General features: G+C 50.4%; 8 protein-coding genes across 8 annotated transcripts; 3 read left to right on the forward strand and 5 right to left on the reverse strand.

Annotated features, from left to right (window-relative positions):
* Positions 1-1369: 1369 nt before the first annotated feature.
* Positions 1370-2869, forward strand: JN550_012311 (uncharacterized protein; the record flags this gene model as incomplete). Its single annotated transcript, XM_049310773.1, has 3 exons — positions 1370-1580; positions 1635-1983; positions 2038-2869. The coding sequence occupies 3 exons, from the start codon at positions 1370-1372 to the stop codon at positions 2867-2869; spliced, it is 1392 nt and encodes a 463-aa protein (XP_049165747.1).
* Positions 2870-3172: 303 nt separating this feature from the next.
* Positions 3173-8693, reverse strand: JN550_012312 (uncharacterized protein; the record flags this gene model as incomplete). The annotated part of the gene is made up of 3 exons (XM_049310774.1): positions 3173-3324; positions 3379-7202; positions 7381-8693. 3 exons carry the CDS (start codon positions 8691-8693, stop codon positions 3173-3175), a joined length of 5289 nt encoding a protein of 1762 aa, XP_049165748.1.
* Positions 8694-9696: 1003 nt separating this feature from the next.
* On the reverse strand, positions 9697-10895 carry JN550_012313 (uncharacterized protein; the record flags this gene model as incomplete). Its single annotated transcript, XM_049310775.1, has 3 exons — positions 9697-9947; positions 10008-10465; positions 10519-10895. The coding sequence occupies 3 exons, from the start codon at positions 10893-10895 to the stop codon at positions 9697-9699; spliced, it is 1086 nt and encodes a 361-aa protein (XP_049165749.1).
* Positions 10896-11674: 779 nt separating this feature from the next.
* Positions 11675-13022, forward strand: JN550_012314 (uncharacterized protein; the record flags this gene model as incomplete). The annotated part of the gene is made up of 3 exons (XM_049310777.1): positions 11675-11860; positions 12030-12480; positions 12766-13022. 3 exons carry the CDS (start codon positions 11675-11677, stop codon positions 13020-13022), a joined length of 894 nt encoding a protein of 297 aa, XP_049165750.1.
* A 42-nt stretch (positions 13023-13064) lies between these two features.
* On the reverse strand, positions 13065-14024 carry JN550_012315 (uncharacterized protein; the record flags this gene model as incomplete). The annotated part of the gene is made up of 3 exons (XM_049310778.1): positions 13065-13143; positions 13447-13929; positions 13987-14024. The coding sequence occupies 3 exons, from the start codon at positions 14022-14024 to the stop codon at positions 13065-13067; spliced, it is 600 nt and encodes a 199-aa protein (XP_049165751.1).
* A 3415-nt stretch (positions 14025-17439) lies between these two features.
* Positions 17440-17971, forward strand: JN550_012316 (uncharacterized protein; the record flags this gene model as incomplete). Its single annotated transcript, XM_049310779.1, has 3 exons — positions 17440-17716; positions 17780-17865; positions 17918-17971. 3 exons carry the CDS (start codon positions 17440-17442, stop codon positions 17969-17971), a joined length of 417 nt encoding a protein of 138 aa, XP_049165752.1.
* A 341-nt stretch (positions 17972-18312) lies between these two features.
* Positions 18313-20952, reverse strand: JN550_012317 (uncharacterized protein; the record flags this gene model as incomplete). The annotated part of the gene is made up of 1 exon (XM_049310780.1): positions 18313-20952. One exon carries the CDS (start codon positions 20950-20952, stop codon positions 18313-18315), a length of 2640 nt encoding a protein of 879 aa, XP_049165753.1.
* A 686-nt stretch (positions 20953-21638) lies between these two features.
* JN550_012318 (uncharacterized protein) lies at positions 21639-23628 on the reverse strand (the record flags this gene model as incomplete). The annotated part of the gene is made up of 3 exons (XM_049310781.1): positions 21639-22487; positions 22537-22786; positions 22835-23628. The coding sequence occupies 3 exons, from the start codon at positions 23626-23628 to the stop codon at positions 21639-21641; spliced, it is 1893 nt and encodes a 630-aa protein (XP_049165754.1).
* Positions 23629-24038: the final 410 nt, after the last annotated feature.

Consider the following 24038-nt stretch of genomic DNA (forward strand, 5'->3'; position numbering starts at 1 on the left):
TGATACCTGCAGACCCGTGGAATTTCTTTCATCAATCCGCTCTTCATAATACAGTTCCCTCATAGTAAAAGGTCCTATGAGTTAAGATTACCATGGGAAGCAGAATCCTTGTGCTCAAGGTCCTACTTTAACTTATCATGACCGTCCTTCTCTGATACTCAAAAATTGACAGCTCAGTGTCGGAGATCGGCTAGAGATCGACGCAAGTGGATGCAGCCTTACGCACCAGGGCCGAAGCTGCAGGAACCAAAACATCCAATCTAGCGGCTGTAGACGGGGTTTGGTGACAGGCGCACTTTTAGCGAGTGGTTGAGACAAAGGATAATGACCCACCAAGAGCCGCTGAGGGCCGGAGTGGACAGTCCTCTAGAACTAGACACAGCGGAACCCTAATGCGACGCGTTCCTGAGCGTACACGCATATAGCGCCAGGGAAATTCCAGCTGATAATGAAACTCAAAGACCTTAGCGTACAGGCCCCAGCGACAAGCGCGCCTCTGCAGTCGGCGCCCAACGACTGGGCGAGGCCACCCACCGTGTGTGGCTTGCGATAGTCTCATAATAAGTTCGATAACATGATAAACAAGCCAAACGCCAGCTAAGCAAAGTGTCCACAGTCAACCGTTCGTTGTCATCCACCAAATTGCCACAACGCTCTCGTCAGCTTCTAGACTCTGTATTCCTGAAGCAGAAGAGGTGCAGTTATGGGTCACAAGAGCCGCAGAAGTGTCAATAGGCTCCAGAGGTACAATCAACTGGTCCATCAAATCATGCCGCCTGCACGCCACTATTCAGTTATTAGGTCAGGAATTGAACACGGCAATCGCGGTCAACGTTATTTATAATAGCAGAACCTTGGCAATTGTATGCCAGCATGTGAACCCGTTCTAATGTATCTCGTGGTTTGGTTCCCTTCATCTCGTGATATGGTCAACAGGGTGACCTCAGCCAAGTCCATAACCCGTGCTTGGAAAACCCGCACAGCGCGCTTAGACAAGTACTAGTGTTCAAGCTCAGACGACGGTCCTATAGGCGTGACTCTAGCGGCACATACCGTTAGAATCGAAGGGTTGTGTGAAGGATGTTTCACAAAGGTTATTTGCTAGCTGCATCAATCGAATAGGCAAATGCCCTCTGAGACCTCGTGATCCAGAGTTCAGTACGGTTGGAAACTTTCGCCTGAGGCGGTACGACCAAACCGTGGTTATTTACTGTCTTCGCAAGGCGTATTGCAGACAGGCATATAAGCTCGCTATTCTCTATCAACGTATTCCTTTGAGTTGTCTGTCAGCAGCACATGCTCCGATCCTTTTCTTATACGAGCTACAGTCTCTCATTAACATTCCTTTTTCCATAGATAGTGCTCGAAGATGCTAAACCAAGCATTTACTATCCTCGCCGCAGCCGGCTTGGCTGTTGGCCAGTCCGTTTCGAACACTGCAACTGCTACGTCCGACATTGCTGCCGCTGCGGCCACTGCCCGGACAGAGTCTCCGACCTCCCATGTCAAGGGAAAGGCGTTCGATCGTATTGTTCAGATTTATCTTGAGACCACCGCCTTTGACAGTGCTGTGAACAACAGTAGGTTTTGTGTCGAACGGCATGACCGCATACATCTACTTACAAGTACTGTAGCCGATTGCCAGGCATTATTCAAGAAGGGAATCCTGTTGACCAAAGAGTATGGCGTCGGTGCCCCCAGTCAGCCGAACTACATTTCACCTGCCAGTGGTGATACCTTTGGGCTCAACAGTGATAGCTTTGTCGTCGTTGACAAGAACGTCTCCACCATTGTTGACCTTCTTGAGGACAAAGGCATCAGCTGGGGTGACTATAATGAGGGACTGCCATACACTGGCTTTGATGGCTTTGAGTACAGCAACCCAGTGGAGGGTAACTATATGCGGAAGCACAACCTCCTGATCCGATTCGATTCTGTTACCAACGACCCTGATCGCCTTGCCAAGATCAAGAACTTGACACTGTAAGCGACTATATCTCCGGTCTCAATGCAAGACTAATACAAACTTGTGTGTAGGTTCTATGAGGACCTGGAAAACGAGCGCCTCCCCCAATGGTCGTTCATTACCCCCAACTTGTACAATAATGGACACGATACCAACATCTCCGTCTCTTGCAATTGGACCCGCAGCTTCGTTGAGCCTCTCCTTGCAAACAAGTACATCAACGACAACACATTGTTTTACATCACTTGGCAGGCCAACGGACAGAACGCCACCCAGCGTAACCACGTGGCTGGCATCCAGGTCGGATCTGCCATTCCCGAGCACCTGGTGGGTACCACCGATGATGGCTACTTCAACCACTACAGTGAGCTGTCGTCCGTTGAGGCCAACTGGGATCTGCACACTCTGGGTCGTTGGGATGTCGGCGCCAATGTATGGAATCTTGTCGGCCGCAAGACCGGCGATGGCATCCGGCAGTGGGACGAGAAGATTGCCCTGGGGCCTTTCGAGAGTTACTTCTGGAACCAGAGTTACGGTGGTGTCTTCAGCAGTGCTCCCAACACCACGCACACCTACGTCGCGCCCAACATCCACCTCGAGCACAACGGGCGCACTGTCCTGCCAGCTATCCAGCGCAAGTGGCGCAACTCCAAATGCCGCGGTCTGCGCACTTACTACGAAGATATCATTGAGCTGCCTGATGAGTTCCACCCGCCCTGCGGCTTCGAAGTCCCCATCGGTCTTATGCCCCACGACCCCATCATGACTCCCATCACCGTCTTCCCTGCCGCAAACTACTCTGACACGACCGGCCTTGCCTACCCGTCCATATGCCGTAGCGCGTCTAACTTGTACCCAACTCACCCACCAAAGCCTGACTACGGCAACGGCAAGGACCACTAAACGCTCGGACCTCATACTTTTAAGGAAAGGCGTCGTTCAAGAAGTACAGCACAAAGTTGGGCACAGCTGCGGGAAGTCCAGGATGAAGGGAAGAAACACTAGCAACTTGACGGAATGCCTCCACGCTCCTTGGATATACATCCCTCCGGGTCTTTGTTAAACTACCAACGTTTTATTATCATCTTCAATTAAGATTTTTAATGCTGGGCAAAATCGACGTCCAATACAACCTGCCCTAATTATGCCGTAAATTTCCTAGACCATCCAAATTGATGCCACATCCAGAGACCCCTTCTCTTGTATCTACCTTCGTAGATCGTCGATTTTCTTCTCGATCTCCTTGTTAACAGACTTCAGAGGTCGCACATGATGGTCCGGTTTCAGTAATAGCCTCATCTGCCCTTCGAATGGGTCTTCCTTTTGTGAATACTTTTGATACAGAAATCTTGCTGACACTATAATAGGTTAGGCTATTTTCGTGGCTTGACTTTTGCAAAGTGTATACTTACGCCATAAAGTACGGCTCAGATCTACCAAGTTGGCTCCAACAATTTGAGCCAGGAACACAATGATGCACCATGGTAGAAGTATGATTCCGCCAATGCCGTTCAAACCTGTCATCCAGGTAAAGCGCCTGCTCCTCATGTCTCGATATGCCGATGCCACCCTCCTGGCAGGGAATTCAATGAGGAAGTACCGTAACCAGAACCAAGCGTGCCAAGACTTCTTTCTGCTAGGGCCTACTCGTCGATGGGACGGTGGGAGGTCTTCGTTCTTGCCACTGCGCTTTCCAGCCACCTTAGATGGTCCTTCTGGGGAACTGAATAGACCAGGTGTCGAAGGCTCTGTCTTCTTTTGATTTTTCTGGGAAGAATCGATACCTGCCTCCCCTTTCTCAGCCTTTTGATCATTTCCCTTATGATACTTATCGATGGGTTTCTGGTCATCGTCCTTGGGTCCCTTCTTATGAAGGCCAAAAAGTGAACTCTTTTCCATGTGTCGTTCTGAGAACTGCTCTATCCGGCTGGACAGTTTCGCGAACTTTGCCCCCAATGTTTCTGCATTGACAAGCGCGAATACCGTGAGTACAAGGGCCACGAGAGCGCAAGCTGCCATATTGCCAATCAGGCTTCCCTCTGGGGTTCCACTCATACTGAATATACTAGCTGCAAAGCCGAGGGGCAAGAAAACGACCGTAACATAGGTGAAGAAACGAATATCCTCCGCTCCACGAAGCGATAGATCACTGCTGATCTGTTCTTGGCGTGCTCCGAGAAGCTCTCTGAGTGACCCTGTTTCAATGCGAAGGCTTCGCAGGTTTTTGATCTTGTTGTTATTGGAACCCAGAAGTTTCTTGATGTCACCACGATACTTGCGTTCGTCGTTTCGCGTCCAACGCGGCTTTTCAGATCCACGATCATCTTCTCGGGACTCCCATCTCGAAACAAGTGCCTCCACTTGTTCCAGGTGATTCTCAATCGCCTGTAGAGTCTGCTGTGCTTCCTGCCAACGGTCACTGGAGGAGAAGTAGTCATCGCTCTTGAGGTCCACGAAGGAAAAGGCACCCTCGCGTACACCGAGCTCATTCTTGAGCTTTTCAATGATGTCCGTCGTACTCGATACCAACTTCGTCAAAATTCGATCGAACAGATACAGTTCAAGGACCTTACGTTGACGCCAGGTCCTTTCTTTGAACGAGTAATGGGAAGAGAGTTCTGATCGTTCACTTTCGGAGGAGGTGAGAGTGCATTCAATGAAGTGGCATGTCCAATAGCGATCAAACAGGTCTCCGTGAAAGCGGAATCCCATCGAAGCCCTGGTGATTCTGCTTGCTTTGCTGCCCGGGAGGTCATCTTTACCACGCCTGAGTATACTAGGCGAACGGAGCTCAGACTCGTTCCTGCTATCGACCAGCTGATAAAACGTCAAATGGATCTCGGTCTCCCAGGTGTTCAAGAACCTAGTTGTGTCATCGAAAAAGTACAGGTCATGATGTGCGTGCCGATCAAAAAACGAGGATATTGCCGTCCTTTCGTCTCCGGGGGTGCCCAGATAACACACGAGTGCGGTCTCAGCATTCGGTTTTGGAAGCCATATGAAGCGCTTTTTGGCTTCAGCTGGGGTGCGAAACCGCGAAAGCCGCTGAAAGAGGCTGTCATTACTCATCCGAGACATTTCCCAATAGCCATCGTCTTTGATCGGGTTAGGATCGTCGCCGCCGTAGCGCGGTTTCTTTTTCCCTTGGGAAACCTTTTGCCGTGTGTCAGAAACCGAGGCCACGCGTCGAGTTTGGTCGAAAATAGGCCGCAGGTTCTCAGTATGCTGCCCACTCTCCAATTCATTGTATCGGTATATCGCTGCCCCCAGCCATTCTCTGATTGATTCTGCTATTACATGTCCGGAAAAGGCGCCGCCAAGTTTGCACAAGTCCATCCAGCCGCTATACAATATCTGGTCCTCCATCAGAAGCTGGACTCTAGGACTCATGTGGTTCCGCAAAATCCAGTCTAGCTCAAGGCGTATTGACTCCAATTCGACTGAATCTTCAAGAAGAATTCTGTTTCTCCTACCTAGGAATTCTTGAAAAAATTCCGTCACCCTCCCGTAGATATCTCTTTGTAAAAGAAAGGTTGAGAGCTCAATTCGGGCTGTCCAATCCTCCTGCCCGTTAATTCCACCTGCTGGGTCCAGAATCTGATTTACACCCTCGACAGTATCCGTATCCATACGCCGATTGAAAGCCTTCCTCAGGTTCTTGTTCTCGGTGATCATTTCTGCCAGTAGTAGAGGCTCACGAATGATACTGTTGCACAGCTGCCACCTTACCTGACCGTAGTTGTCCAACATGGGCATGATGGTTTCTTTGGCGTTCTGTCTTCCAAGTAGAGCTTCGGTAAAGGGACTGATAAAGATGGGATTCTCTAGTAGATCACCAAGCACTTGCCGTAGAGTCTTCTCCAATGCATTGCCTTCGACGCTTGATACCATACTGTTGTGGCTTGGTAAAAATGATGGATAGTTGTACAGCCATTCTTCATCGATTTCAACGATGTTGAACGAATCGATCATGTAGTTAAATGGCACTATCTTCTTCATAGAAGTAGCTTTCCTGTACTGTTCTCGCTGGGCCGCCAGTGGCCTTGTTGTATTCCCACGCTCAATCCCGGTTAACTGTCGTTTCGGTATGGGCAATATCTGTAGTGAATCGTTGCTGTCTGGCTCCAGGCTCAGTTTTGCCTTTTCCGGTAGAGAACGGGGATTGGTAATACCCGAAGAGTTGACCAAGAGGATGTATGGAATCTCAAAACTGGCATGATAATAGAAATCACGATGTGCATCCATATGAAACAATATGGGTTCTTTCGTTGTCTCATCCAACTGTCCAAAAAAGAGGCCATTCTGGCTGGAGCTTTTGAATAGCACATCCAAGGAAGCTTCAACCAGGTTTGCCGGCGAACGCTTATTGATGCTGTGCCCCAAAGTGCCCATGATGACTCCGAGAGCATATCGAAGTGCGTTGTCCCATCGAGTCTCCTGGTTTTCGTCGTGTAGTGCCTGTGCCTCCAGTGTGTTCTCCCAGACCTCTTGCGAAGAAGGATCTTCCGGGAAGAAGCCCCAGTTAAGACCATAAAACAATACTGTATCTCGAGAATGAAACAGAAATCGTGTTTCTCTGGACGACCTAAACACAGCTAATGTCCGTCTCCTGGAAAAATCATTTTCTGTTGTAAAGCGTCGGAAAACCTCCCGCTGAACATCCCGCGAGGCAAATTTCCTACCCAACAGGTGTGGAGGCAACTCCAAAAGGTTCTTTGAAACCCATAAGCTTGAGGTCATCAAATCCCATTCCTCGATTGCTTTAATCGCCCTCCAAATCCACACGTGATCGTCGAGGCGAAACACCCCTGTGCCGTCTTCTTGTGCATGTGGCCAAGCAAAGCTTCCTCGTCTGTTCAAGACATGCATGTCGCTAAGCCAACTAAAAGCTGCAAGATACAAGCGCGGATCATTCAAGATTGCACCCGCCTCCGTCTTGTCTTTGCCAAAGGACGTAATATACGCCTGAATTTTGATAAGCTGGTATGCTGTATCAGTCAACGAATCAAGTGGTTGCCATGAGCTGTTCAGATCCTGATGCATTATCTTCCCCGGCACCCAGTAGTTCGCCGCAAAGTATCCTGAAGGCCTTCTCTCTGCTTGACATAGTATCCAGGCGACATGTCCACGACACGTTGACCAAATTCTTCCCAACAACCAAATGGCACACTCGGTTTTGCTGAATTCTGAACGTGATATCAGGTTGGCAACTTCAACGAGGAATTGAAAGGCAAAGCTAGATGGAAAATTAGTATTTGTCCCACACAATCGCCAGTGAACTTGGTTCGATGTCATTCTAAGAGCGGGTGGTAATGGCAGGAGCAATGACCTTTGAGTATTTCGTACTCTGGTGAGACACTGAGGGCTGGGGTAATTGAACTTTCAGGGAGAATCAAATCTCGGACAGGACTTACAAACTGCCAGAAGAGGTGACACGATGGAAAGAAATATCGCCGCAAGTCAATGCGATAGGCCTGCCAAGTTGGGAGAATTTGTTCCCAGGATCGTCCAGCTTGATGCCTTTGCTGCTCCAATGGTCCTGTGGCCGAACCAAGGGAATGGCGCAAACAGAAAGAATGTGCTCGAGATTTCGACGCGCAATATATTCAAGGCCATTCCTGTGCAATCTTCGCCGCTCTCCGTGGTATTGTGTTTCATTTGGGTCCGGCGACTTCGGATTGCATATGGAGAGCTTTCCTGGCTGTGGCTCTTTTCTCAACGATTTGTAGACATCGCTGACTATAGCGGGGATGAGAAAGCTCTGCCAAGCACCCATGGATCCCTCAAGAAGAATCATTCTGTAGGCAATGGCTATTTCCATTGTGCTTTCATCCTTGCTCTTGGGCGCCAGCGTTTTTACCCACATGTTCGGTTTTGATTTCTCCCAATGGAGCGGGCGGCCATCCACGAAGATGGATATGATTATCGCAACTGAATCCGCCCGTGTCGGTGTAGGACTTTTGGTCATATCGTCTGAGTAGTTATCATTTGGCGGCTCCAGTTGGTGCATCAAAACCCACGACAAATCTTTTGGGCCGTTTGTTTGAGTATATCCTGAGTATACGTCATTAAATATGTATCCAGGGTCCAGATGGTCCATGTCACGTATCAGAATACTCTTCCTTTGGTTCGAAAATTCGCAACTGACAGGCACGGATACTTGCCCCTGATTTTGCAGTATGCAATGCTGTACAACAGTCTCGTGATGAACAAGCCACAGGGTAGTGTAGTCAACTTTGTTGCCTTTGATGTCTTTGTAATTGCTACAGAACCTTGGCCAGCGATAATTGACATACGACAATTTGGGCCGGCTCTGAGATGACAAATTCGTGAATCGAAAGCCATACATATCTGGTTGATCGTATGATTCCTTGTCTGATATGGCTAGAAGCTCGGCTGTTCTTTCTTTCACCAGATAAGGCTCCGGTACACATCCTTGGTCGGCGGTAAAAACGCCAGACCTCCCTTTGCCAATGTATCTCCCAAATTGCATCAGGTTTCCGTAGGCGCTAACGGTAGCAGTGATCCCATCTTCGCCAAAGGAGGAGTAGCAGGTTCGATTTGGAGCATTGTCCCACGTTTGACCGCCAGATTCCTCAGGCCGCCAGTGTTCTTCGTCTGAGCAGGAAAGGAATGCATTAAGATCCTTATCATTGGTTCCCCCCACTTCAGGAATCTGAGTTTCGTCCCAGGGCAATGACGAGGTTTGCGTCGAGCCTGCAGCCATGTCTAAATCCAAGTTCGTTGGTTTCTCAGAAGCAGGCAGCGAGGAAGGCTTGCGGAAGAAGTCAACAGTGATGTGAGCATTGACAAATGTGATGCATTAGCTGAAAAGTGGGAGCTGAAATCAAATTCAGCCGAGTGGCGTGCATGCATGGCGTTATTGCAGGGCTGGTGTGCGGGAAATCGTTATCACTTTCGTGGGTTTCCGAACGGGTCAAGTAGACTGACTCTTCAATTCAAGTAAGTATCATCAGACGTGCAGAAAGTGCTGTCCAATGCGATCGAGTTGATACTGTTGGCATGGGCAATAGCACAGCCTGACACCCCTCAATTCTCTGCTTATCAAGGCCTATATGTATGCCGCGCTTACGCACGTCGACATTTAGGGAAATTGGGGCCAGAGGATCCCCCATTGATCCCGGGTGTCGTACTTGCGCATAAAGCCTGCCCAGCATTAAGTTAACTGCGGCTTATCATTGGGCTGAAATGACAAAATCAGTACCCCGCTGTCGTAGCCCCTGTGTATATCCCAAACTGGCAGATGACCTCGTTCTTTGACTAATGAGAACAACTGCAGCCTGCAGCAATAGCTTGAATCGTTTTCTGCAGATTCAATGTGGCACCAGAAGGAAGCATGTACATAATAGAGCAGTCGAAAATGACCACGCTGTCAGTGCGGCGAGTAGTTGTCAAATCCATTTGCACAGTGAAATGTTCAAGTGTAGATGCAGTGACAAAGTGCGCACGGACCGGTCTCGTCGGGTGCAATCACTAAAGACAGAATGTAAAGGTTCATATATCTGTGCGCCGTATACAACTTGGTGGGCTGTTCCGCTTGGGAGTGTGGCCTGATATACCAAGGTCATACGATCAAAAGAAAATTCCAGTAAGGGCTTTCACGAACGATTCTGCGACGAGCTTCTGAATTTGTTGGCCGGGATGATAAGTGTCATACCTGAAGAGTAATCAGTGGAAGACACCTTGGAAGCAAGAGTGAACAGGAGTATCTACCAGACACAAGTGGTGCCGTCAGAGTTGTAACATGTGACGTCGGATGAAGCGCCATATTTCGTTGGGCTGTTCAGCACAGTCTCAAATGCTTGCGAACTATCAAACAACTGCGCAGTGATCCCCTTGTGCGCGGCCTTGAAGGTAGCAAGCCTAGACGAAAGAGCTGAGTTATATGCCGTTATGTTCGATCGCAACGCATTGAGACGATCGGCGGACTGGCCCACCATAACAGGTGCGCGGTCAAATGCTAGATCAAGTGTCAAGAGTCAAGGCTTGTAAGGGCTCAGAGGAGCGTAGTGCAGCTTACGTGGAACAGAGAATAAGACAAAGTTGGTCGCGCCATCGTCATACAACGTCAGCAACAAGTCGAAATAGCGATCCATGACAGCATTAATTGGCGTTGCAGCAAAGTCCCAAAAAGACTCGCCAACATCGTTAATACCTATCCACACCGCGACCAAAGTGTTTGTAGAGGTCCACGGCGCATAGTCAGGCTTGCTCGACAGGTAACTCTGAAACAAGTCGACCTGGCCATCGAAGTTATAGCTTGCGTAGCCATCCACGATACTGGAGTCTGTCACGGCGCCAGAGACAGCTAGATCGTACGCTAGCACCAGTGATGTATTGAGCTTGCTGGTAACGTGACCAACCCAATTAAGACCACCGCTCGTAGTCGTTCCAGGAAGAGTCGGGTTGCCGATCGGGTTGCGTGCTGAAGGCTTGTCGCCGCCTATCCACGACCCTGTTGTGGAGTAAGAATCACCACTATATGCCTGAATTAGGAGCTACGTCTCAAATAACTTCAGTTCTCCACTTACAATACCATGAGGTACTTGATGGCTGATGATGAGACTTGTGCACTAGCGCTCGACGATGGCTTCGAAGAGGCAGCACCGGATGACTGGGGCGTTGAAGTCTCGATAAGGATGGTACTGGTCGAAGATGCCACAAGAGTCTTGGATGTGGCACTGGTGACTCTGGTCGACGTGGAAGTTGCTTCATTTGTTGAGCTACCCGTAGTTACCCCAGGGATACATTGGTAGTAATAAGGGTTATAGGACGAGCAGACGGCACCCGAGACACACTGGGTAGAACCTGTATATCCACTCCCTCCGCATTGGCCGTAAATACCTACTTGCGCTCGCACAACGGATAGGCCTGCTGCCACCGCAAACAGTTTACATGGAGCGAACATTGTTGATTGGCCTTTCATCTGCTTCATTGCACGAAATTGAGGCTTATCCAGGGAAGAGCCAACTGTAGGCCGAGACTAGACTCAAGTGCATCTGGTCAACCTGGCAAGAAATTTACCTATATAGTTATGCTTTTCCATGCGACCGAAATCGCTGTCAGCGATTAACTCCTGGCTCCACGATGCCACGTCGGGACCGTTCCTGTCATAAACTTTACGGTCTATTGCTCATGGTGAGTGGCCCGGAAGATTTCCTCAACAGGAGTTGCACTGAGAACTCCGTCCCTTGACGCCATTGGTGGGATTCCTCAAGCGGCCACGCTCCAGCGGTAAGATTACAGGGCTGTAGGCGGGTATCAACGGGGCACCCCGGAACGCTCCGCCGAAGCATAGGAATGGGCCTAGTGTCGCGGCGCGTTACTACGCAGGAATGCTGGCTCTTACTCTCATACCTCGTCATGTCATGGAAAATGATGCATAAGCAATAGAAAAGTGGTTGTTTATTTCGTGTTCAGGTAAAATCTCTGTCATATGTCTAATTATTCAAGGTCCATCGCCAAATCTCTGAACGCTGTCCCGTGGTGAACGAGCGGAAGTGAAATAGAAATAACACAATTTGAAGAAGATGAAGGAGAGATAAGAAGTGTATGTTCTTCCACTGCCGCGCAATCAGCTGTCGCTCGCCGCTTTGTACGACTCCGTGCGAGAGCCTTCAATGGCCGAACCCGAATACTATGGTATATCAAGCCATGTCACTAATGCACACTCTCGTGAACTTCGTCATGTCCATGGCTCTTGCTCTTCCCCCAGGACCACCATCCGTGCCCATCATCACTATGGCCGTGCTCCTGTGGCGCTTCAACAGGATGGTTTGGAACAGCAATTGCTGTTGGACCGGGGTTGATGGAATAGACTGGGTAGCAAGTGATCCCTCCGTAGCCCTTGGCGACGCATGTGGTAGAAACCGGGTTAGTGGTGATAGCAATGCTGGATGATGTGGATGAGTGAGTGACGGCGTCGTTGCTACTGGATGTTCTGCCCGAAGTTGTCCATGTTGGAACTGGGGTGCTCCACGGTATCGTAGACGTTACCGAGAAGCAGATATAAGTCGCACTCCCGCCGTATGTTTGTGTGTAGACACAAGACGTGCTGACAGTTGCGCTGCTTGGAGATACCGAGGTTGTGATGTCGAAAGTCTCAGATGACCTCGTTCTCGAGCTGACACGATCTGTTGAGCTCTGCCCGAAACCACTTGTGGTGGCGGTGGTGGCAGTGGAGAGCGTGCTTCCAGAGCTGGATATACTCCTGGATGCACTGAACGTGGACGGAGAGTCAGTCGCCGAAGAAAGCGATGCCAATGATGTAGCGCTTCCTGTGGTCAATGTCGAAGAGCTGTCATACGCGGTTGATGATGTTGAAATCGACACAGTTGAGGAGCTTAGACTAGAGGTCACTGTCTCGCTTGTCAATGTCGAAACAGCGTCGGTCCATGAACTAGAAGATATCGAGCTGCTAGTCCAGATGAAGCTTGAAAGCGAAGAGACTGTCGCCGTAGATGAAGCAATGCTTGACCCAGGTTGGGATGTTGGTGCGTTTTCGGACACCGTCGTTCCAGGTTCAGTCGAAGAGCTCACAGTGATGGATGAAGAGTGACTGACCCCCAGGCTGCTGGATGTGGAAGCAGTTACTGTAATGGTAGATGTAACACGGTGAGAACTGCTTAGCGAATCCGACCTAGACGAGGATCTCGTAGACAAGCTTGGTGGTGGTGGTATCACTGGGTAAGTACTGACGGACGGAGCACTGGTTATCTCAGAAGAAGTGACCGTTGTGGATGTTTTCTTGCTTGAACTAATACTTCCTGATGAAGCAGGCAATGTGCTGCTCACATCGGTTGAGAACCAGGTGGTCGAGCTGAGAACCGTTGTGGAGCTTGTGAAACTGCTAGAAGTAAGACCTGATGTCGCCAAACTGGAAATGCTCGTATGTCTTGAGCTGGTGAAAGGACTAATGGTGATAGTGGAGTTCCATTTGAACGAGGAGTGTGATCGGGTAGAACTTGTCAACGAAACAGGTGTGCTACTAGAACTTCCGGAACTCGCGGATCTCGTCTCCGAGGTTGAGCTGTGAATTTCCGAAGATGAAGAGCTACCAGTGACTGGACTAGTTGAACTAGCAAGGATACTGGAGCTGGTCGTTTGACTTGACAAACTCGTTGCAGAGTCCGTACTCGTAGACCCAATCGTAGAAACTGTAGATGATGTGCCAACTGAAGCAGAGATAGAACTACTCCGCGGGATAGAAGAAAATGACGATGACAGACTAGCAGTTGATGTTACAGTCTCTGACATAAGGCTACTGGGAGATTTGGAAGTGGAGGCTGTGCTGGTTGTAAATGACGGAAGAGTAGTTTCGTGGCCTTCGGTACTATTACCTTGTCAGAGCTGGCGTCGTGTTCTTAATTCCATATGGTATTGAGCTTCCTTTTATATTGAAAGATGAAGTACTTTTGGCAATATCATTTTGACACGACTGCAAGAACCATTTCACTCACCAAGTGGTGCTGGACGGATTAAAGCCATCTGAGGTGGTTGTGTCTGAGTTGCTGGAAGTGGTAACGCCACTGGTCGATGCCGTCTTTGAGCTCACAGGCAGAGTACTTGTAGAAGATACAACTGAGGCGTCCGTGCTAGCAGAGATACTGACGGTGGAGATTGGTACTGAAGAGACGGTAACACTCGAGGAAGACAGGCTGACCGTAGTAGCAATACTTGAGGTGATTGTCAGCGTCGACTCAGAGCTGCTGGGAATGACTGTTCTTGAAGTTGGCGAAGTCAAAACAGACGATGGCCCAGGACTGCTTGTGGAGGACGATACGGGTGGTATAACAGGGGCCGAGCTGGTCCAAGAGGCAGAGGTAGACGAGTATGAGCATCCAGTGTACACAGTTACAGTAACCACGGGTGCGCAGTCAAGCCCGCAGACCGTTACTGTAGCAGGGTCTTGCTGCTGTGGGAAGGCAGTAACGAGGGAGAAACTATTCGGGGTCAGTCAGACGTAGAAGGAGCAAAGTGGATTTGCAGGTCGTCCATACCCCAAGCCAAGAAGGCTGAGCCGAGCGAAAGTGTTCATTGCGACGTTCTCGAGGCAGTTTGCTAGAAAACGAGTGTGAGTGCCTCGAGGTGCAATGATTGACCGAGAACATCCACCTCAATACACACTCGCCAAATCGTCCCTTTTATAGATTGAAACTGGTCCCAAATTTTGGAGCATCAGCCGTTTGTATCGGCACGCGGCGTTTGAAATAGCCCCTGGCAACTAAATTAGATCCTAATGCAAGGACCCTGAAGGGCCTCCTTGCAGGCCAGGAAACCCGTTCTTCGATGCACGGTTCCGCACACCTGGACATATATGACAGTCTAATCTCAAGCCTTGAGCGATTCAGATTAACTAGAGTGGCGTTGCGTGTGAACTCAATATCACTCGTACGCCATAGTCTCTAACAATTTCTCGGTTTCGTGGCTGGATTCATGGGCTCTCTGAGGCAGCCAGGACGAGAACACACCATTGCCACGCTGATGTCAACAATCCCCATTAATTAAGATGTGTCTTAGGAGGATCTGATGGTTGAGTTAGACGTTGAAGATATGGCTAGATGGATCTATTCCACATGGCCGGCGTGTGGGGACAAACGTGCAAACTGACCTTAAATAAAAGCTCTTCAAATATCTCGGGATCTGACCCGACAGGCGGTAGGGTAGCCTGCATGAAAAAGCGGCTAGTAAACGGAGACAAACAACAGTTACCCTCTTGATTGGACTCAAAAGAGGCAGCATCGGGCAGCAGCGGGCTTGGCCGTGGGTCCTGGCTTTTCGACAACGAGGAATAGGACCCTCGCCTCCAGGGGCAAATGTGGTTGTGGAGGTCGCTGCGCAAGAGTCGGCGATACGTTCATTCTCCGGAGTGAAACAAATATGCCACATAGATCTTGTGAATCCCATACGAGTTTCAGAGGCTGATTCCATGCCGGAGAATTACAATTGATGAAGAGGACAACATAAGGTCGCGTTGAACAGCATACGAACTTTTCTCACGGTTGCACTGTAGTGCCGGGTCTTTATTGACCGCTCTGAATAGCTTAATAAACATCACCGTGGCAGATTACCAGTGCGTGCAGCGTGCTGAATATGCACCTTTCCGCTGGCTGTCGTACTGACTGACACGGGTGGTCCTCCCGTGCAAGTCACCTAATCGAGCCGACCATCAATCTTTGGATAACGGATAGACGCACTTTCCCCGCAGAAACCAACGAGCTACTCACATTCTTCCTCTTTGCAGATCTCTTTGAGGGCGAATAAAACTGGGTTCGATATCTATATATCCAAGTAATATGACTGTGTGGACACAGAGTCGACCCATCTACAGACGGCTGTGCATATACCGTATAATGCAGGTACAAAAGGCTTGTCACGAGTTTGTACGTCGGTTGAATCTAATCTGTTTCCTCAAGCCCCTATACCTGTCTCTGTCCCACTTGACTAACATTTGCCTAACTGCGCTTCGGTTCCAGAGTCCTTCCCCCACAATCGCTTTTCATACAATAATCCGCCACTTGCTGTTGACTCGAGGTTTTCTTGAGGGGCCACCTCCTGGGGTGGTCTGGTTGGTTCTGTGGACAAACTTTCTCCTATAGATGATGAGGAACTCCTAATGGTCGACTTCGTTTGACAAGCTCATTGGGGCGAGTGACAGCTGGCCATCAACAGTGAGACAAGATGGGAATCTCAACAAAAGAGGCAACCTATGGCGCATCCAGTTAAGTGTGTGTGCGTGGCAAGGCTAAATGGATTACGAGAAGATCAACCACGAGCAGAACTCTGTGTAACTTTAGCCCGAGGTGTGTGACAAGACTGGCCAAGAACCCGGCAGGTGGGAAGCACCACAGCGAGAGAGGTATGACGAGCGGCTAGCTGAACCGAGGGAGCCTACATATGCCCAGTCGGCCAAAGTGGGCATGCTGCACTCTATCCTTCGCTGCGTCACCACCCTGCTTGAGAATCACGTCGTTGGTGAGGGATGAGTCCAACGTTCTATTAGCGATACCATCGGAACAACACATGCCATCATACCATAGTGTACGCGGAAAAAACTGCCTTGCCTTCGCCGCCGCCTTTCTTGTGGCATATCTTTTATTCCCATTTGAAAGTGCTGAACCACTCTTATTACGTGATAAATCTTCACTTACGATACTCAATCCTTGATTGTATGACAAGTAATTCTCCGGAGGCATAGGCATTTGTTCATATCACCGAAGTTCTACTAGCAAGTCAAAGATAGCTGAGTTTCCGCACCGGCTCAACACGGACATTGATCCCCCCAATCCATGTTCCACGTATATTCCATTCATCACTTATCATATATGCAAAGCCAAAGCTTCAAGCCAGGCACTCAATGAATCCACGATTGGTAGACAAATGTATCAGGTGAGCGGTGAAAGTTTCTTCTAAAGTCGAACATGCAAGCAAACTTTCTTCCCACCAGTTGAGATGATATGACGCATACACACTGTCTACTATTGAACACACGGCCGCCCTAAGGACGCATCTCACCAGGGGTTGAGGTGGAGATGTTTCAACATTCGATGGCTAGAGGGCGGGTGCGTTGAGCGTAAAGAACGCCGCGGGAGCAGCTCCCGGTCCGGCGAAAGTGGTTTTGGTAGGGGACATCATGTACATGTTCCAATGCTCTGGAATTGTGATCTTACGTCTGTTTGACGCAATGCCATCATCCTTTCGTAATGCTACTGAAAAGAATCTGCACCGGCTCTTTGTCGGTGATGAAATTGACTCCATCATTCCGAGCCTCATCAGCCTCCCCCGTACAAAGTCGAGACTAAAGCTCGGCACTGGTGCAGGTGAGTAAGAAGTGTAAGACAACAAAGCTCTTACCGGAAACTGGGGTGTGATCGGACGGCATCCCAGGGAAGTTCAAGGCAGGCAGGAAGAACGCTAAGAATGATTTCGTCCTGATGCTTGACTATTGTGTGGAGAATGTCGGGGAGGTTGTTTCCCGATTGGGGTCACGAATAGCGTCGACTGAGACATGCATCACTAACGACTCCAGTTTACAGGGATCTGAATTATTTTTTCCGCGGTGCCGGTGACTTGGACACGGATGAGACAGCGCATTCTTAGATCTGCCTGGGAGTGCAGATCACCATCCAAGGCATTCCTTTTTGAGATGAATCGCCGAGTAAGCAGCGAAGATCACAAGAGTACGACTTTGAAGAGCAAGAACTTGAATTTTGCGACAAGCAGGCGACGACAAGCAGGCCGCGACATGAAGTTGACTACGCGCGCAGTCAATGGCAACGGCGATCCGAGTATATAAGATGGACCGGTCATCGTTCATGAATCGAGTTCTATCTCTCCGTCATCAGCATCGCAAAGCATCTCTACCCTAACAGTTCATCGTCCATCTTACCATCACTCCTGAAAGCCTCTGCTTCTTCAGCTTATCCAGCTTCCAAACACCAAAGTCCTTCAAAATGCAATTCAAGCTCCTCACCATTGTTGGCTTCGCCGCCTCTGTTCTCGCCGCCCCTCAGGTTGGCACTGACATCCCAAGCATCCCTGGTGACCTCACTGTAGGACAAGCCGATGCTATTTGCGGCAGCGATACCTCCCTGAGCTGCTGCAACAAGGTTGACCAGTCTGGTGACGCCATCAGCATTGCCGATGGCCTCCTCTCTGGTCTTTTGGGCAATGCTCTCTCCGGAGGATTGGGTCTCTTCGATGGCTGCTCCAAGCTTAGCCTTCCCCTTGGTTAGTTTGGATCAACAGCACCCAGCACCCCTGGCTTTCACTCATACACTAACCGCATGATAGGCATCGTTGGTGGTGGTGTTGGCGATCTCCTCAACAGCCAGTGCAAGCAGACTGCCGCCTGTTGTCAGGGGACTGACTCAGACCAGGTCAGTCGCATTTACTTATGATTGGCGTATTAAAGGCTAACAAATACTCAAGGACGGTCTTGTCAACGTTGGACTCCCTTGCGTTGCTCTCGGCGGTCTGCTATAAACGCACCCTTACGACAGCCAGCGTGGTCCTTCCAATATGTTTATGGAGGCATGAGATATATCAGGGAATGTAATGCTAGGAGCCATGTTATTGCATGTGTGCATTTGATATCTTTAGCCACAAATCCAACTTGAGTCACTCTTTTGCCCATTAGTTGACTTTTATTTTGTCCGTGATCCTTGAAACGTGGTTTTGGCTATTGCTTGCTTGAATGTCACTGGTTGGCCGAGCAGGTATCAGTCGCGCCTCCGCGCGCGCAATATTGAATGTTTTCTTGGTCCAACTACAATTCCTTCTCGCATCGTCCCATATTTACATGAATGCATCAACTACCAGACCACTCAACTGGCCTGTATCGTGATATTTGCGCCTTGCAGTCCCGATGAAGTGGCAGAGACAATAATCTGTCCTGCATTACCTGCTTTCGCACGTATAATCGCCAGCGCCAGACCGCTGAAAGCATGTCTGGTTAACGAAGGAAAAACTGTCATGTCCGTAGGGTCGCCATTATCAGTAGCCACAATCTCACCTGGACCAGCAACTGAGAAGCTGATGCTGTTGTTCGCGCGCGGCACCGTGGCTCCGCTCTCATCGACAACGCTGACAGTGATAAATGACAGATCATATCCATCGTTTCTGATGCTAGTGCGATCTGCAGTGACATCTAGCTGCGCTGCGCTCCCTGCCGTCTTCTTCATGTCTACAGCCCATTGCGCTCCATTCTTGTAGGTAACCACGCGTAGGTCGCCAGGCTGGTATGTCACATTGTCCCAGCGGAAACGGTAGTTGCTTGCAGCCCTCTTCTGGCGTCCGGCCGACTTCCCGTTCACAAACAGCTCGGCCTCGTCCGCCCCAGAGAACACATGTACCGGCGTCACCTGGCCGACTCGATCCGGCCATGTCCAATGGGGAAGTATATGCGCCATTGGGAAATCAGGACGCCATCGCGACTGGTATAAGTAGAAACGGTCCTTCTTGAAGCCGGCCAGATCGATGATTCCGAAGTAGGAACTTCTCGACGACGAGTACGGGGTCGGCTCCCCGAGGTAGTCCCAGCCTGTCCAGACGAACTCGCCGGCCACATAGGAGTATTTATCCTGCTGCACGAACACCTTATCCGGAGACGAACCCCAGTCGGCGGCATACAGCTCATATGCACTGACCAGCTTAGCCGCGGAGTTCCCGCCTGACTTGTCGGTGACCGGTGCGCTGATGGCGTCAGTCACTGGGAATATGTACGTGCCTCGGGTGCTGAGAGCCGAAGAGCTCTCGCTGCTCCAAAGCACCTTGTTGGGGAAATTGCTCCGGAAGCTGGGAAAGGCGCCAGACATGGATATTCCAAGGCCCTCGCCTTGATAGTTCAGTCCCTCAATGTCTAGGACTGCTGCAAGAGCGCTATTGGCAGAAGCCGCGTTCATGGCCACGGTAGTAAGCCGTGTTGGATCCTCGGCATGAATGATGTTTTTCAGGGTTTGGGCAGTCTGCCCGGCACCTGAGCTTGATTGCTCCGAGATCTCATTACCAAAGCTCCATGCGATTACTGAGGGGTGGTTTCGGTCGCGACGGATGAATGAGCGAAGATCTGGCTCGTGCCAGTCTGTGAAGAGCAGATGGTAGTCGTTAGCCACCTTCTGATTATTCCAGACATCAAAGATCTCATCCAAAACCATGAAACCCATTCTATCGGCCAAATTGAGAAAATCAGGGGCTGGTGGGTTGTGTGAGGTCCGGAGTGCGTTGCTACCCATCTCTTGGAGCATTTGCAGCTGGCGCTCGGCGGCGCGAACGTTGAAAGCAGCTCCAAGGGCACCGTGATCGTGATGATTACAAGTCCCTTGCACTCGCACCGGCTGTCCATTAATCAGAACGCCTTTATTCGAGTCAAATGTCACCGCCCTGATGCCGAAGACTGTTTCATAACTGTCCACTGTATCGCTCCCGATAGTCAGAGTCGTGATGGCCACATACAAGTTGGGTTTCTGCGCTGGCGGCGGACCCCATACGAGTGGGTTCGCCAGTGACATCGAGGCATTGACGGATTTTCGCGTATTGGCCGCGACGGTTGACGTTGTGCGAGGAAACGTTGCCACGATGTCAGCTCCAGGCTGTCCGGTCGTTGGGTCCAGAAGATGGACCTCAGTCACCACACCCACATCGCGACTGACATTCCCCCTATTCTCAACATCGACAACCAAGTTCACTGTAGCAGACTGAGCCGAGATTGTGGGTGTTGTCACGTAGGTGCCAAATTGGCTAACGTGTGTTTTGTCGGTCTTGATTAGCCAGATATTTCGATATATGCCTGCGCCAGGGTACCAACGAGACGAATCCAGGGGGTTATCGAGCCGAATAGCCAGAGTATTCCCACTTCCCTCTTTGACGTATGGAGTTAAATCCAACCGGAAGGACGCATAACCATACGGCCAGCCGCCCACGAGAATTCCATTCAGCCAGACCGCGGCATACGACATGGCTCCATCGACATCGAGGTATATAGACCTGTCGAGGTCACTCGCAGTGATTGTCACATTCCTACGGTACCAACCCACTCCATTGACAGGAAGGCGGCCCATACCACCACCAATTCCTGGTGCATTGAACGGTCCCTTGATGGCCCAATCATGCGGAAGATTGACGCCTTCCCAACTGCCATCATCGAAGCCAGCTTGCACATACTTGACATCGCTGCCGGGTGCGGTTGCACTGGGTCGCTGGTATTTGGTCCCACTCAGGAAGTCATTCGCCGCTGGGAGGATCCATGGCTTGAGCGTGCTGTAAGAAAGTGAATCTGGGTTCGAAGTGAAGCGCTGAAAGCGCCAACCCGAGTTGAGGCTGATGCGTTCTCGACCTGTTGGCGCCGCCTTCAACAAACCTGGCTCCTCTGTAGACTGAGCTCCGGTGGATTGGAGGAGTAGTGCGAACACCAAGGTGAGTACGGTGATCCCCCATGCATGGTAGATCGGAAACCTGGGAAACGCCATTTCCATTTAGGTCTTTCGATACAATTGATCTGAGCCTCAATGGAATAGGACAGCGTCCCTATTTGTAGTGTTTTGGACCTCATGCAAGCGGAGTGTGGCTCTCCATATGGCTCACACGTAACAGAAGGCTCCTTGCGTCTTTCCCTATATCGACACGTTTCCGCAGACGTTATTTGAGGAAAATTATGGCATTCGACGCTGTTGATTTCTTGGCTAACATTCCTCGCAGCTATAGAAATTAGTCAAAGATGGCACGGTTAACGGCGAAAATCAGACCCGGCCATTAGGCTATTCCGGTCGGCTATATGATGTTGAGCTCCCCCTCCCGTAAGGGAGGCACAAAACTTCAGGAAAGCCTGACACCCATAAAATCGATTTCTAATTATGTACAGTGGCATCATTTTTACAGGGATGTGCAGGGCATAGGAAGGTCGTCGGGCCACGTGCAAAGCCTGGTAGTATCTCTCGCAATGCTGAGTTGAGAAAAATCAGCGATATGCGCGGGTATGTGCACGTTTCACGAACAGACTCAGCTTAGCGAATACCAATAACTGGGGTTTCCAGTGTTCGAATGCTTCATTTGTTTATATATATGAGTAGTACTCTAAGTGTGGTGGTATCATAATGCTCCTGTTGATCCAACGCCTATAAACCAAGACAAGATGCAATCCTATCCCTCCTCCACCTTAGTAGCCTTGCGCTGTGGCGGCAGCTACCGCGAGGATCTCTACACGACCAGCGTATAGCTTCATGACGTGACACATAGGGTCACCCCAAATCACACCCCTGAGCTGCTCGTCGTTGGCAACTTGAGCAATGACACCATCATTCAACCGTTGCTCCACTGTCTTCTTTCCCCTGGTCTTCGACTTTGGATTTCCCGACCGCAGGATGATAATCACACCTGCATTGCTAAGAGTGCTCCGCGGCACGTGCCACACCGGCTTCGGTGACTTTGAGGATTTCGACGCCGAAGAGTGAGCTGATTTTAGTGATAACTTGGAAGCCTTGGATACGAGCGTCGACTTAGACATCTTCTCCTTCGGCCTGCTTGGCTTCGTTGGTGCTGCACCAGTCACCAGACTGAGCTTGTCATCCGGCCCCTTCGCCACATGAACTGGCGCAGGGGTGACGTATAGCTCAAGTAGGCTTTTCACGTAGGCACGGTCTGCTCTTGCAACAGGATCGCCCTCATTGATGAAACTCAAGAACAACGAATTCTTCAATCTGTGGCGATGCGGTTTCGCAAGTGGGTAAACGGAAAGCGGTGGTGTGCCGAACGTGATACAATGAACCCGCTTGAACTGCCCGGTCAGACGATTAAGTTCCGACGATGCACTCTTAGATGTCGCGAGCATGTGCGAGTACAGGAGTGACGCTACTGCGCCTCCCGCCGAGTGGCCGGTGATGAGAAGAGAGTACGATGAACGACGTGGGTTCTCCTCAATGAGTTGGCGAAGACGCGAAGCCACAGGCTTAACCATCTTTCTGGCCGTCGAAAGGAAGCCTGCATGGCAACAGTTCTTGGTGTCATCCTGGATCAATCAGCGATCATTCCATTGGTGATTCACCCTGATTACTCACCAGGAAGCCCTTTGGCGATGCCGGTGCTGTGTTCAGGTTCACTGCCCAGTCCATGAAAGTTGCGGTGCCACGAATGGCGAACACAATCGTGTTCATATGGTCCATGGGCACAGACTTCAGACACATGGCTTTCGTACCTGCCTTCCAGTCTGCGTCGACATAAGCATCCCGCTCCGCCCCTCGTGGCCTCTCGTAAACTCTTGCAGAGTATCTTGCGGCCAAGCTGATCAATGGCCATGTTGGCATATATCTAAGAGGGTTTAGCAAAGTTTATACCCTGTTCAGAGATACGACTTACAGCCGCAATGGCGTGAGATCCAAGGGCAGCCGTGAGTTTGCGTATAAATCCACTTTCGAAGCATATCCCGCCGAGAGTATCGACGATGCAACAGCAGTGGTTTGACCCTTCGCCGACGTATTCTTCATGGTCTTCTTCGGATGCCCTCTCTCCGTTGCGGGAACTAGAGGTGTTGCCTTCGGTGGTAGGAGCGACAGTGGCTGATCCTGGGACCACTCTTTCTCGTTCCCCGAGAATTTCTCGCAGTCAATCAAGGTCATCATATCATTGAACTTGTTCTGAATCTGATCGTATAGCGCAGCACCCTGGTTCAGGAGCTGTGTTGCCTGGCCGTGCCATCTCGGCAGACCATCGTCGAAGCTCTGACAAAAGTTCGAAGGGACTAGTTCCTGGGCGAGGTCCACCACAGACCCGAACTTGGGTTTGCTGACAACGTCAAGTCCATGACTGGCGTGAGAAGAAGAGCCATTGGTGTAGCCGTATGGTTGAGACGGTTGGTCATTGACATAGTAGTGTTGATTCACCACCACAGGCCTGGTAGCATTATGGTCCTGATATGGCAACAATGCCGTGCTTGTCGGCGGAGCGTTCCAGACGACAGGAGTCGACTGATAGTTCGAATATTGCACAGGCTTGGAATAAGCCTGCGACACAGGAACTCGAGATGGCCATTGCTGCTGCTGGGAATGAGGTGGATATTGCGGTGGTCCTATGGGATATCCCAGGTGGTCGACCTTGACTTTGGGCGGAGAGGACCGATCAGAGTGACCCTTCTTGTGCGCAAACAGCCCCATGGTGGCCTGCCAGTCCGGAAGCCTGCATCTACACCGGTCTTCTTCACCCGATTGCCACCACCCAGTTGCTGGACGATTTGCGTGCGTTACGAGAGCAGGTTGCGTGCGAAATCGCTGGCCCAAGTGTTGAAGAACAGCGGCATTTGAGAGGCTTGGAAAGATGAAACGGAGGAAGAATTGAAGAAGCTTGAGAGGCTGTCACAATGAGTTCAAGAGCCAGACTTGGGGGCGCCAGTCAAACGTTGCTGCACTGAAAATGCCTGCCAAGACGCCGTGACCGCAGGGGTGGCTTGCCGTTTACAGACATGCATACTCGAAAAAGCACATCCCGAGGACGTGATTCGTTGCCACCGAAGTCGCTATTGGCACAGCCTGCAACCTATGGAAGCTCGTGACGCTGGGCACTCAGG

The sequence above is a fragment of the Neoarthrinium moseri genome (genome assembly GCF_022829205.1).
Source record: "Neoarthrinium moseri strain CBS 164.80 chromosome Unknown scaffold83_Wmoseri_CBS_16480, whole genome shotgun sequence".
Lineage (NCBI taxonomy): Eukaryota > Fungi > Ascomycota > Sordariomycetes > Amphisphaeriales > Apiosporaceae > Neoarthrinium > Neoarthrinium moseri.